Consider the following 14277-nt stretch of genomic DNA (forward strand, 5'->3'; position numbering starts at 1 on the left):
CCTTCCTGTAACTTGCAAGTACCAACATCGTCTACAAGTCTTATTAGTTATTACTCTCCCCTTGTTGGGGGGGGGGGGGGGGGGGGGGGGGGGGTGGGTTTGGTGTAATTATGTCTGCTAGGCTGGTGGGCATTGCCAGCGTTTTTACAAATGTCCTACCAAACGGGCCAAAATGATTAGGGATGGCAACGGGTCGGGTACCCTTCCATTTACGAAATACCAAAACCGTTTCTATTTAATATACTTTATACCAAAACCGTTCCAAAACCATTTAAAAAACCATTTAAATTTCCAAACCCGGAACCGTTCCGTAGCCGTTTATCATCGGGTACCCGTATACCATTTAACTTTTAATATTTTTATTTTTTTCTTTGATGATTATATTAATATAAATTAATATTGAGTATGATTTATATTAATTATGATTTTATAATTCAAATTAGTCTAATTTATAGTTTTATTAGTATGCTTGTATAAATATATACGTTTTAATATGCTTTATCATGTTATAATTTAATATCCTAGCAGTATACATTTATAGATGATTTATAATATTATTACTATAATGGATTTTTTTATTAAACGGTTCGGGTACCCTAAACTTGGCACCAAAAACCAAACCCGACCCTAAACCATGACGGGTTTGAAAACCAAAACCAAAACCGTTTCCAAAACCTATAAGATCGGTTTTCGGATTTTAAACGGATCGGGTACCCTACGGATAGTGTTCGGATCGGTTTTTTTTGTCATCCCTAAAAATGATTTTGCCCTATCAAACGGGCCTAAATCATTTTCAGGATTAAATTCATTACATATTCCATTATCAAATCAAATGGGCTAAGTTGGGTAAGAGAGGATAATCTAAAGGTCCAATTCAATTTTATTTTTTCTGTTCAAAATCTTCAAAGCACATTTTCCAAAAAAAATTTAAAATTTTTTTTATATGGAAAATATATCTTTATTCATGTAAAACGTGGGATTTGTGCCGGGAATGAAGTTACGACTTACGAGGACAGATTAAACGGCGCGTTTTGTTTTATAGTTGCAAAACACGCATTACGTGGGTAACAGGCAGGCGACGAAGAATACTGTATATATATATTTCTCTAGAGAGAGAGGGAGAGAGAGGAACAAGTCATCTTGCTCAGACTAAAGTGCTTTTGGTTGTGAACTTGATACCTTTCTTCCTTGATCATCGATCATCCCTGAATGCAAAACAGTGAAGCGATCGTTCCGTTTTGTGTAATTTCATTGCATTGTTGGCTGAATTATACGGTACTCAATCTCCCTCTGTTCTGATTCTATGCATATTTCCGTTGAAGTGGCCTTATTGTTGATTGTAGTTCTTTGAGTAGTAAGTTTATTTCAATCTATGGAAATAAGAGAAATATGAAGAAAAAAAATGCTGATGTATGAGCGAATATGATAAGCAGGTTGCGTTTCTGGATGAGGTTATTGATGGTGAAACAAGAGGATTTTGATTTATTTTAATTTTATTCGGATGTTGTGAATCCAGGTTTTCTAATGTGCATCTTCCTCACTGGTGTGGATGGAATACTGTGATTTCCTGAATTTACTATTTGCAATTGGCGTTTGGTGCACTGCGTATATCACTGTTGCCATTCTTGAATCTTTTCGAGCCATTGTCTTCCTCTGTCATTTCTGATCCAGAAAAGCAATTTCAGAAAGATATCATGTGCTATGCACATCTAGTCATTGGCCCTGCCGGCAGTGGAAAGGTAGTTTACTGCTTCATATAACTTATTGGTAGGATATATGCTATCCTGTAACCTGTTTTGGGGGTTGTTTATTGTGCTTTTGAAGTAACCATTTTATCTTTGGCTTTTTCTTTTCAATGAATTTTTATTAGTGTGTTGGTATTGTTAGCACATTTGTGACTGTATATGCTTTAATCAGTCAACATACTGCGCTAGTTTGTACCAACACTGTCAAGCTCTTGGGAGGTTGGTACACATTGTGAACCTTGATCCTGCTGTGGAGTATTTTAACTATCCTGTGGCATTGTGTAAGTAGAACCACACTATTTGTCAATGAATTGGCTAGTACAGAATTACAAATTCTTTATTTCTCAGTTTGCAAAACTAAATAAATCTTTAATTGAATTGGTAAGTATGGAATAGACCATATCTTATTTTTCAATGCAATGTTTTCCTGTTGTTGCTATCAGTCAGTTTATTTTCCCATAGTCTATACATAATTCGTTTCATATATTTCACTGTACTGAATCTTTTACCTTGAGAAGTCTGAAGTGTAGTGTGCGCTATTCATTGTACAATTCACCTCAGGGTTTATAAGAGGCAGTAACATATCACTACATCCTCAAGAGAGTTCTATTGAGTCATTGTATGATTTTAGTAACTATAGGCCTTTGATAGTTTGGTTGATGTGATTCCATCTTTTCAGTTGTAGCTCCCTCTTTCGTTAAATGAGATTAGTATAGTGCCATTTTCTGTACCATTAGAATTTCTAAAGGTGTGAAATCAACTAAATTCATGACACAAGCAAACTATGAACCTGTTTGAATAAAGTTACTGTAGTTTTTATCTATAGAAATGAAATATAAATTAGACCTGCTACCAAGGGCCCAATGATAGCTAGTCCAACCATCATATGGGAATTCTCTCTTTTTCTTGGCTCAGCATTTGGATCATTAGATTTGCTCTGTAGATAGGGAAAATTTTTCTCTGGATAATTTGCAGAAAATATTTTACCATCTAGTCAACACATGCTTCCTTTGCTGATCTGATCTAGAATCACAAACCACATTCTTTTGCACTGCCCCTGGTCTTGGAACATTTGGATGACAGCTTGGAAGCTTGTAGGTATCAGCTGAGTTGTATTGGTGTTGTTGCTGAGAAGATAAGGGCTTGGTGTTCTCCTTTCCGTAATGTTTCTAATTTGTAACAATATTTTTGGGGCTTTTAGTTTACCCTCCTTTTAGCTCTTCTGGCTATTAACCTTCACTAGTTTCATCATGACAGTCGACAGTCATATGTTTTATTCTTAGATCTTTCTTTCATCAGAGTTTGGTGCATAATGAGTTTTGAGTGGTTTTATCTATTGCATAACTTTGTTGTCAGATGGATGAGTATAGCATGGTGAACTTTATCCCACTTGACTTGAGGAAGGAGAACAGGTACTCTCTCTCTCTCTCTCTTGGATGGTATGTTAATTTTTCTTTGCTGGATGAATTATGTGATCTTGATAACATAACAAGCATTTGCACAAGTACCAGGATAAGGTTAAATTAGCTGTAAGGAACTTCATTTCTCATCTTCAGCTATTTTATATGTTGAATGTCATTATAAGTTGATCACCAAATAGAGGAACTTTTAGAGGAAAAAACAGGCTACAAAGAATGTGCAATGTGGAAGAGCAAAACGAATGAAAAGAAGATTATGTAGTACAGATGGGGAAAGAGTTGTAGGAGGATATGGGATTTCGTTAATAGAAAGATCAGATCTCTATATACCTGTTTTGTTATTAATATTCAAAACAATTTTGAATGTGCTTTAAAGAACATTCCAAAGACTTGGGGATCCAAAATAGCTGATGAGTGAATAGAGCTTTTAAAGATTTGGCTGATAAATCAAGGTTTGATTGCTCCCCAACATAACTAACGCGTGATGAGTGATGGAGAATATGAGGTTTTTGCTAATGAAGGAGGTGCTGAATACTATTGTCGACAAAATTTACACGTGCTTGCTCTGTCTGTCATGGAATCAATAACAGTTCATATTTTCAGTTATCTGCTGTGAGAAGCTAGTTAACCCTATCGAGCAGTTCTGGTGAAGTTGTAGTTTAGATCACTTGTTCATCGGGGCTTTTTTTTGTCCCTCTGATTGACACAGGTGAACCCAATCCTCTTACCCAAGTGCCTTCCATTACATTGAATAGACTACCAATGCCATCATATTTCATGATCCCATATCTTGCTCTTCATCTCTTGAGGATCGACCATAGACTTCTTACCTTAGAAAAGCCCTTGTTCCCAATCACTCCTGGCCATCAGATTTTTGTTGCAATGATTACTTTTGAAAGGGATACTTCAGCTTTCCTAATCACATTAGTCATTTCTTCCCACTAGAGCCTCCTTTTATTAGATCAGAGACAATTACCATACCTCTTGCTCCCATAACTCCTCGGATTCCTGATGTTAGATCCAATTCCATTAGTGCTGACATTGATCTCTGTCACCATCTGTGTCTTGGCAGTCAGAAAACTGAGGTTATAAAAGTTTGTGCTTTTGAGTTTCTAGCGTACATAATTTGCTTCAGATCAAGTTGGATGTTAAATAATGTATCACACCACTTCTAACATTTTCACTCTCAGATTTTCAATCAATTACTTTTGAATCTTTAAATACCTGTATCAAATTTAAATCTCTCTTTTGGAAAAGAGGGAGAAACTCCACTATGGGCAATGAGAGGATCAATGTGCCCCTTGAATCCTCCAAAAGAAGCATGATATACAGGAGTCTTTATCTTGCTATAGGGGTGAGTAGAATTTACACCTGGCTGCTTGTAGGTGTGTACTGTGGAAAATCTCACCAACCTATCAGGCCCTTTGAAGTCTCAGCCAAATCTGAAACCACCTTAGTAGGATTTAACACTTAATTTCATTATGCACTCAATGAAAGCCACCAAGTCTTCGGATATGGTACTTCCTTGAGCTTGATAAGCGTACTTTTCCTATTGCTATTTATTTTATTCTATGGCAATGGCCAATGGGTACTTGAACCGCTGACATGTGTCAGGTTGATGGATGTGGACAAACCTATTTTATTTTATTTAGTACCTGAAGCTTTATGGACTTGGTATCTCCTTGTTATTTTCTCCGTTTCATTGTGCCTCTTCAAAGTGATTAATTTTCAGAAGGCGTGAAGTTTAACAACTGTTTTTTCTATGGCTGACATTTATATGATGAGATTAACATTGAGTTATTCTTCTTTCGCAGCATACAGTATGTATTGACATAAATTGACAACTGCATCCAGTTTGAAGATGATGTGGATGTGAAAGTTGAGGATTTTGATCCCAATAATAGTATGATTAGTTTGATCCCTTGGACAGGTTGCTGCAAATTTTAGAGTTGCGCTGGTGATTTGGAGGTCGATGAATCGTGGAAGCGCCTGTCATGTATTAGATATGTCATCTTGTGTTGTGTGAGTTGCACACTCTGACTGTGCTACGGCATGGCTTTACAACATGTTGAGGTTCTGTTCAGGTGACTGATATAGCCTTTTTTCTACATGATGAAATTTAGCTCCGTGTAATATAGCAGTGGGCAATGTTCAATATCACCTTGCATTATCTTCCCGCATTGGGCTTTGGCCCAGTTCTCAACTAGTCCATGGGGGTGACGGGGTCTTTCATGTAATTCGAGATTTACCAATTAATTGTCCAATAAGCAGTTGGGTGAGTTCCACATTACCAAAAAAAAGAGAGTATAGGTCATGAAGATTAACTTGTTTGAAAGCCATCAAGATTTACTAGCTTTGATTGTTGATCTAATAAAATTTCAACGTTTGCCTGTTATTGCATATATTCTGTCTGAACTTCCAACATTATAGCCTCCGAGGAATCATATTTGGTCTGCTCCAATTACATGCTGTGAAATGTCAAGCACTTGGCCAGCTGCTAGAACAGATGAGCCATATCTCTAAAGTTGCAGAGGTTTCATTATCATCGTTCAGCCTGCCAGCCTGGCCCCTAACGAAGGCTTGGGAGCAAAGGAAAGATGATGTTGAAGCTCGATTATCCAAAATCCATAGTCAGCAGTCAGCTTAAAAATATATACATCAACGGCTAGGATTAGTCTGGTTGTCGACATTAAGAAAGGGCCAGGCCCGGTCTTCTAAAATATGTGGGTAGAAATCAAAACATATCAGGGAAATCCTGGGCTATGGCCTATGGTTATAAAGTGAGGCCCAAACTTAGGCGAGCGTGAAGAGAGGCCTTTTATGGCCCAAAACACTCATTTCGTTACAAAATTAGTGGCAATGTGGCATGGCTCATGTAGAAGGCAAATGGTCAGCTTATCATGTGAAAATCAACGGTGAGGATTATTCTCGGCCTAAACATTGAGAAAGGCAGGCCCGTGCTTCGAAGATTGGCTTAAACTGTCCCATATAAATTAAAAACTTAAGGCCTTTTTGTCCAATCCAAAATAGACTGGGAACTGGGCTTAGGTTTCAAAGAGGCTAAATTTGGCCTGTTTGAGGAGAGGCTTTAACGGCCCAAAATTAACTGAATTCAGCCCATGAATAGCAAGCACGGGCCTGGCCCAGACAAAAGACTTCCAACCTCCCATCATCGAAAGTTGGGAACGACAAGTAAACGAGCGTTGTGAGACTCGTAGTGAATAATCAGTCGGTATCCACCATCTTCGCTGATTCACAATAACTTCTCACCATCGCTGTTGCAACAGCACAGCTGTAATGATGATTGATCGCACTCTAATGGATCCAAAATGAGCTTCGGTTGATCATCGGGAAGAGGATGTCCCAAGCTGATGTCTCTTCCAGGTAATCGCTTTCATTTGAATAGTGTTGCTCGATTTCTCCTGATTGCAGGCTTTTTCGCTGCGATATTATTGAAATTAACGGTGCTTCTATAATAATTTCATCCTTGTTTGCATTTTTTTGGGAGTTTGAAGCTACTTCCGGCGATTATCTTTTGTATTTATTGCTTGGTTGGGAATTTTAGTCGATGGGATTCATCAAAAAAAAATCCGCCTTTTATATTGTGTCTTTTGCATTTGGAAGTCGTTTGATTAATTTCTTGACTTAGAAAGGATGAAATTCAGCATAATTTTCTCTGTACATTTTGGCTGATGATCAATCTGTTCCGCTATGCCCTTCTGTTTTTTTATGAATGGTTGGTGCATGACAGTATATTGTTAAGATTGGGACGTAGTGCCTTTGGTTTCTAGATAATGGGATCATTGATGACTTTACATCGTGTTTTTGTGGGAAGGAAGAGAGGAAGGGTTGGGGAAGGGAAATGAGAGGCGCGTGAGTCACGCATGTCTAATTGACCATGACATATCTTATAGTGTAATTTGGGAGTCCAGTTACTTTTTTAAGTTTTAGGAGTTCTTGCTTCCTTTTATGGGAAAGTCATACTAGAAGTCATATAGAATTGGGATTATGGAGGAGTCTATGTATATGCATGTAATCTCTTGATTGTTAGCAACTTAGCATGATGAAAGATTTAACAGTTCTTTTTTCTTTGCAACTCTAAAAATCGCAAATCCATAAAGAAAGGTTTTGTCTCCTTCCTTTCTGTTGATTTGAGTCGCTTCATGCAGGTTGATGAAGTTAACGTTTTCTCTTCTCCTGGGGTCGTTTTCATTCAAAAACAAAACTGTCAAAAATGTGGGGTTCATATCGGCTATGGCTATGGGGACTCTCACTTGTTCTCTGCAGTTTGACTCGCCCAACTTATAAAAAGTTTGTTAGAAAGATCTGAGCTCTACAGCCTTCAGAAGAAAGCTAAAGAGGTTGACATGGAAAATGCTTTAAGTGGTGGTCATACTTCCATCATCCACCTGCCTGATGATTGCCTTTCTTTTATTTTTTCACGGCTTGACTGTAACTATGACCGTGAATCATTTGGTTTGACTTGCCATCGGTGGCTTAATATTCAAAATGTTGGCCGCCAATCCTTACAATTTCACTGTTCACTCAGCATGGTGACTTCACGATATGATACCAACTTTGAGGTTAGCTCCTACCATCTTTATAGGCTGCTCACCCGTTTTCAGCATTTGCAGTATTTATCCTTGTCTGGCTGCACAGAGCTACCTGATTCAGGTCTCACTCATCTTCAATACTATGGTTCAAAGTTGCACACTCTTTATTTGGATTGTTGTCTTGCAATCACAGATGATGGGCTTTCTGTAGGTGCCGCTTGCTGTCGCTCCTTAGAGGTTATTAGTCTTTACCGGTGCAATGTCACAGATGCTGGCTTGATGGTTTTGGCCAGCTCTTGCTTTGAATTGAAACATGTGAATCTGTCTCACTGCACACGTATTTCTGACCATGGATTGAGAGCTCTTTGCCAGGCATGCCGTAAGCTTCTTGCAGTTAAGGTGTCTATTTGTAGGGATGTTACTGGCATTGGCTTTAGGGGTTGCTCTCCAACTTTAACTTACATTAATGCTGAAGGTTGTAAGCTTGAGCCAGAGGGGATAACGGAAATGGTTAGTGGTGGAGGGCTTGAGTATTTGGATGTTGCCTTTGTAAGCTGGTGGATTTGTGGCCATGGATTCGAAGCAATTGGGTCTGGATTTGCCTCGAGACTTAAAATCCTTAACTTTCGAATGTGTAGAACTGTTGGTGATGAGTCTATCATTGCAATCGCAAAGGGATGCCCACTACTTCAAGAATGGAACTTGGCTCTATGTCATGGTGTCAAGCTCTTGGGGTGGCAGTCAATTGGATTAAACTGCAATAATTTGAAAAAACTTCATGTGAATCGGTGTAAGAATTTATTTGACCGAGGATTGCAGGCATTAAGAGATGGGTGCAATTGCCTGGAAATGTTGTACATTGATAGAAGTGGTTATTTCTCTTCTACTGCGGTCGAGTTGTTTAAATTGTACAGAGGTGATGTTGAGATAAAAAGAGAAGAAATATTGTGTATAGGACCTGACTGGACTCTCTGATGATGATGTATGAAATCATGACTAGCCTTATGGAGCACCCGGAACATTGCAGATCTGAACTTCATGGCATGTAGTTTGGCCAAGATCTTCTTCGGCTAATGATACCTCGATCCCGAAGCCTTCGGAGTATCTTTTTGATAGGCGCCTCTATCTGTATGGGGAATTCGCTGCTGATAGATCCCGCCCAGTGTCCTCCTCCTTCCCCCGCCGCCTTCCGACCCGCGGGAGTATACAATGACAACTTCCGGACACTCATGCCCGATCGTGAGACTGCCTGTTGAACGTCCGATGGCGCGTTGCTCCGACCTGAGCTATGCAACAACGAGATCCTCCTTGATCCTTGCCGGATGTGCTTGACGGTCCCCCATAATACGCTCACTTGGGGACTTCTTACTCCAGCTGTTCCAAGAGTCTCCGCTAGTTGAACCCCGTCCAGTAGACTCCCTGTTTCGCTCATCTATTACCTACAAATAATGTTATTGTTGCAGGTGTTTTGTTGCATAAATAAATCCGGTTGCTTGGACAAATGAAGATGGATTAATTGTTCTGTTCAGTAGATTTTTTGATGGCATACTGTCCTGACGTAATTGACCATCATATGTCTCTGTTCTCTTTATAAAGGTCAAGTCTTGGTTGTTAGTGGCATTTGGGAAAACTAAGTTCGGTTAGACTAGTTGACATTTGCCAACAGAACTGCAACCCCGCTCACAACAAGGACATGATTCTTCCCTTTAGATTCAAGTTTCATCTACGTACAGGTGGACTGGAATTTAAGATAAAATGATATTAATGCCAAAGCTGAATCTCTTGCAAGCATCTATAGTCGAGAGAAACATTGCTCGAATTGGCTACAAAAACTTAAAGCACTGGACACACGGAGCTCCAACTGAAACTTCTGCATCCAATTCTTTGAATCAAAGGTAACAAAAAAAAGGCGTTCTGAAACACATTAGAATGCCACTGAAGATTCAGTCTTCAACCTGCAAATGATATAAGCCAAATCAACCATTAGACAGCTGAACACAAAAAGGAATTAGCAAGTACAGAGGGGTGACATGAACAAAGAACTACTTCCAATCCCTACTCAGAAAATTCTTCCATAGTGTTGAAGGGAGGGAGAGGGGGAGACGTATAAGGTACTGAGAAAAATTCCTTGCCCTTTCTCATGCCCCCACACCCTCTAAAAAAACCTTGAGTCTTGTGAGGAAGTATAACCTAGAGGACCAAGTAATTGTGATGTGGGATATATCAGAACTTTCATAACCTTCATGATTTCATAAGAATCAACATCTATCACATTCTCATTGGAATTCTTCTTCATCCTCTTTCTCCTTTTACTATGACCTCAAACATCATTGGCACACCAACTTAAACCAAGCTCTGTAAGAGGACCATGCTCCTAGCCAATCCGCCATTAGCTGCAGGTGGGAAGGCACTGGATCACTTTTGAACCTTCATGACCTTTGGAGATTTGTTATCAGTCATGAACTAGACAAAAACAAAATAATTTATTTATCCCGACCACAATAGTGGCAGCAAGACTGAAGTATTGAGATTTTATCAACCGAGTTGGATTGATGCCATCAAAATTCAAATTGCCATCACCAAGCTACAAATAAGTGAAATAACTAGTATCCAGCATCCCTTGATAACAAAAGCCCGAACCTCACCATTTGGTAGAGGGGACTAATGTTCATAAAAAGTCAAGACTCCAGCTCTGCTGAAATTACAGGGCCCCTTATCTTCTCACAATGTTGAATTTAACCATATTTTAGAACATGTAAGGAGCTGATTCAGTATTCCAGCCATAATTGCCCATTTATGCAATTTAAAGACTAGAAGAGCACAACGTAAAAGTAATTGATTAAGCATTAGTCTCAAGAGAACGGTAGTTTCTTAAAACCATGATCATGAATCAGGAAGGATGAGTTGAGGATAACATGGGAGAAGCCCTAGAAGGGATTATTATTATTATTATCTTCCTCATTCAGATCTCTCATAAAAGGGAGAGTCAACAATACATAGTGAAACAAATACAAAAGAGATGAGTAACACCCCTTGAAAGTAGAATAAAATATTATGAAAATCCGTGTTAGTTTAAGCATGCCATTGCCTTAAAATCCTCTCCTCCTATTTGATCATTCTTCCATACACAGGAGATAAGAGTGCCTTAGTTTTTTCCCTTTTCCTCTAACCTTCTATCTAGACGGAGCAAGAGTTGATCAAAGTAATTCCAATCAATCTCTCACATTATGGAATAACCCTCCTCACAAAGAAAACCCCCAACACCAAAATTTCCATAGCAATATTTACCAGAGTAGTTTAGAAACTAAGCACGAAACGAAGCACAACATGTTGAACTCCAGAAAGAAACTTATAACCATAGATAATAAAAAAGGCAAACAGAACAGAACTGTAATTCTTGAAATCTGCAGTGGAGGCACTCAGTAATCCATGACATTGAAATCTGCAGCGGAGACACTCAGTAATCCATGACAAATTAATAACTGAACATCATCAAACACACTACATAGAAAAAATCGCGTAACTACCTGACTTAAATTCGGATTCGAATTCAGGGCACCAATGTCCTCTAGATTCTTTACTCTGGCCTCTAGGGCATCGGATTTATGCTTCATCTACAAAACAAACAGTGAAACAGCAAATCAGTAACACAGTCAAATATACGCACATAGAGGATCGCAGATGCGCGCGTGAATGGAATACATATATCGGAGAGAGGAATGTTTACTTCGGAAGCGAGGGCATATCGCTCAGTCAAAAGGTCTCTCCCAACGAAGTGCGCAATCGCAGCACCGGAAACCGAAAACCCGAACGTGAACCATAGCACCCAAGTTCGGAACATTTTCTTCCGTACGTACTCTTCTGTCGTTCGCGTCTTTGAAAGGAGTTTCTCTAGTTGCTTATTGGGCTTTCCGCCCGTCCCTCTGGGCTTCTTTGTTTCTTGAAAGAAGCACGTAGTTGCTTATTGGGCAGACGGCCCAGATCTGTGGGTTATTCAGGGCCTGATAGGCTCTGATGTATTTTGCATTGGCACTACAATTAAACCTTGATTTCTGCCCGATGGTGTTCTCCTGGTGGTAAGGTGTATCATATGATGATCATACTTTCCTACTAGAGTTTAATTCTCCCGAGAAATATGAGTTCACACATGGATTTTCCATTAGCTTGCTTAGTATGTATAGTTTGTGAGCTAATATCGAGTGCACACCTAGCATGTATAGCATGTATAGTTTGCCTAGCATGTAGTTGCCTAATGAGTTTATCGAGTGCACACCTAGAGGATAGTGAATTAGTGATTACATGTCTATCGTACCAAAGAAAAACCTTAAAACTTCAAGTTTTTGGTTTAGTTTTGCAAATGTAGTGCAATATCTACAGTCTGTTCATGTTTTAGCCTATTAAGTGTGACTCGTTAGTTTATACACCTAGGGCAATGACAGATCCAAATTCACTGGGAGCATTGCCATCAGGGTCTGTCTCTAACCAAGGGTGAATATGAAGGACTCCATGAACAGGATTTCACTTAGTAAAAGACTCGCACAATGAATTCATTTAGCTGGAAATGTTATTTCACCACAACAGATATATAACATCCTAGACTTATCAGCCATCAGAATGTAATCTGAAACCTGTATATATTTCTACACATTAGCGAGCTACAATGACTCCAATCAACATCGCAATACCCCACCCAAGAATGTTTACCATTCCATGGCTGTTTCTCAATCTCGAGTGTGGGCTTCCAGACTTGGTCCCTTGGCCTGTCACAAATTCAAAGTAATAAAGAGTCTGTCATTAATTTATACCAATTTAATGTACCAACGATATTAATGCCATCGTGATTCACTCATAATCGATCCCTGGTCAGGGGCAGAACCACGCCTACCTAGGCACAGACATTGATATAACTTGTTGCAACTGCAACCGTATAGATAACAAAAAATAATTTCTTGTCTAGTTATATATACAGATAAATAAGTGTTTGATAGAATTCTGAATGAATATACAATATTACAAAAACATGAGAACTCGAAAACAACCATTGTAATGATTTTATGAAATTTATGAACATGATATTTATTTTTATCTTAATTTTAATAAATGATATATATAACGATAAATAAATAAATTCCGGGACCCCACAGAAAATTGAAAATTCTGACGCCCCAATGATATCCAATGCTGCTGTTCTGTTACTGTCTTACTTTCTGTTCCTCTTTTTTTTTTTTTTTAAATTAACAGGTCCTGGTCGGCCAGAAATCCTCTTCACCACGAAAGGACACACAACTAGCGTGTTCGAAGTTTGAATGAAGGTGAAAAATAATAATAACAATTTATTTATTTAATTGGTGAGTACACACCTGTGACATAATTGAGGGTGGTGGAGACCTTGTCAACGTGCTCGGTCAACATATACGAAGGCGCAGCCGGCAAGGACCCGGTGGTTCCGACGGCGTAGAGGACTCGCGTCTGCGGCTGATTAGTGTTCAGCTGGAAGGCCATGTAAACTCGCGACGATTGAGACACAATTATGGTTGAATTGCTAATGATGCTCAGGTTGCCTTGGTCAGGCAGCACAAGACTCGACGATTGGCCTCCTAGATAGTACTGCTTCATCGTTCCTGCTCCGTTCGATATCCACCCTACGATTGCACTCGATCCCACCATCTGACCGTTGCTTGAGAACCCGATCGCTGTGTACGAGTTTGAATCTGGCGCCGAGAGAATGAAGCTCCATATATCCGACGAGGCCTGCCCGTACTGTATAAAAACAGGAGATTTGAATTTAATTAATGGAGCAGTAGTAATATTGTTAGCAGAGAAGAAAAAATATATGAGGGATTAATTAAGTTGAAGTTACCCGGAGGAGGAAGTTGCGAGGAGTCCAAACGGCGAGGCACTGGAGGTTGGTGATGTCAAATGCGACACCGTTCAGGTTTAAATTGGAGGTGCATGAGTCGGTTTGAGAGTCAGTGGTGGTTAATAAGGTGTAGAGGAGGTGGAAGATGAAGATGGGCATGGACATGGAAGATGGCTTCATCTCTGTCTAGGGTTTTTGAGTTGTCAACCCATACCTTTTTATTTCATATCAATGGTGAGAAATTTGTTGTGAGTGATTAGATTGCATCGTTTTCAAATATTTAAGAAACATTCGACTTTGGAGTGATAGTGATTGAATTGGAACGATTCAAATCTTTTAGTTTACCAAATGTTGTATTAACCCACAAAATTAGATATATTTTAGTTTTAAAAAAACATAAATGCTAGTTATTTAGCTCTATATTTGGCCCACTGCCGAGGCCCATGACTTGGTCTTGTTAACATGTAACCCTCTTTCCAGGAGCCCATTATCGCATGATATCATCAAATTGAGGCCCATGGGCTATCAGTTTGGTGATTGATTACTCTATTGGTGGACTGGATGATCTATGATCCCTTCGTTTCTAGTTCACTCGGCCCTCAGCCCACAAACGATTAAACTTTTCAAGCTTTATTATTCATGGACCCAGCGGCCCATTAAGAGTCGCAACACACCAACTCACCAATTTACCAACAGCACTA

General features: G+C 39.2%; 3 protein-coding genes and 1 long non-coding RNA gene across 4 annotated transcripts; 2 read left to right on the forward strand and 2 right to left on the reverse strand.

The window, feature by feature from the left end:
* The first annotated feature begins 1077 nt into the window (after nt 1-1077).
* On the forward strand, nt 1078-5558 carry LOC119991085. Its single transcript, XR_005466131.1, has 4 exons — nt 1078-1275; nt 1517-1739; nt 3102-3157; nt 4978-5558. It is a non-coding gene; the product is annotated as an uncharacterized LOC119991085 (long non-coding RNA).
* Nucleotides 5559-6414: 856 nt separating this feature from the next.
* Nucleotides 6415-9335, forward strand: LOC119991084 (F-box/LRR-repeat protein 12). The gene is made up of 2 exons (XM_038837276.1): nt 6415-6547; nt 7333-9335. Exon 2 carries the CDS (start codon nt 7531-7533, stop codon nt 8689-8691), a length of 1161 nt encoding a protein of 386 aa, XP_038693204.1. The 5' UTR covers nt 6415-6547; nt 7333-7530; the 3' UTR covers nt 8692-9335.
* On the reverse strand, nt 8753-9148 carry LOC119990953. The gene has a single exon (XM_038837098.1). The coding sequence runs from the start codon at nt 9146-9148 to the stop codon at nt 8753-8755; it is 396 nt and encodes a 131-aa protein (XP_038693026.1).
* A 2903-nt stretch (nt 9336-12238) lies between the features above and the next one.
* LOC119992097 (cytochrome b561 and DOMON domain-containing protein At3g07570-like) lies at nt 12239-13837 on the reverse strand. The gene is made up of 3 exons (XM_038838721.1): nt 13577-13837; nt 13077-13476; nt 12239-12476 (listed from the first exon to the last, which is right to left on the reverse strand). Exons 1-3 carry the CDS (start codon nt 13754-13756, stop codon nt 12364-12366), a joined length of 693 nt encoding a protein of 230 aa, XP_038694649.1. The 5' UTR covers nt 13757-13837; the 3' UTR covers nt 12239-12363.
* Between the last annotated feature and the right edge of the window lie 440 nt (nt 13838-14277).

This window comes from Tripterygium wilfordii, chromosome 22, assembly GCF_013401445.1.
Source record: "Tripterygium wilfordii isolate XIE 37 chromosome 22, ASM1340144v1, whole genome shotgun sequence".
In the NCBI taxonomy this organism is placed as follows: Eukaryota; Viridiplantae; Streptophyta; class Magnoliopsida; order Celastrales; family Celastraceae; genus Tripterygium; species Tripterygium wilfordii.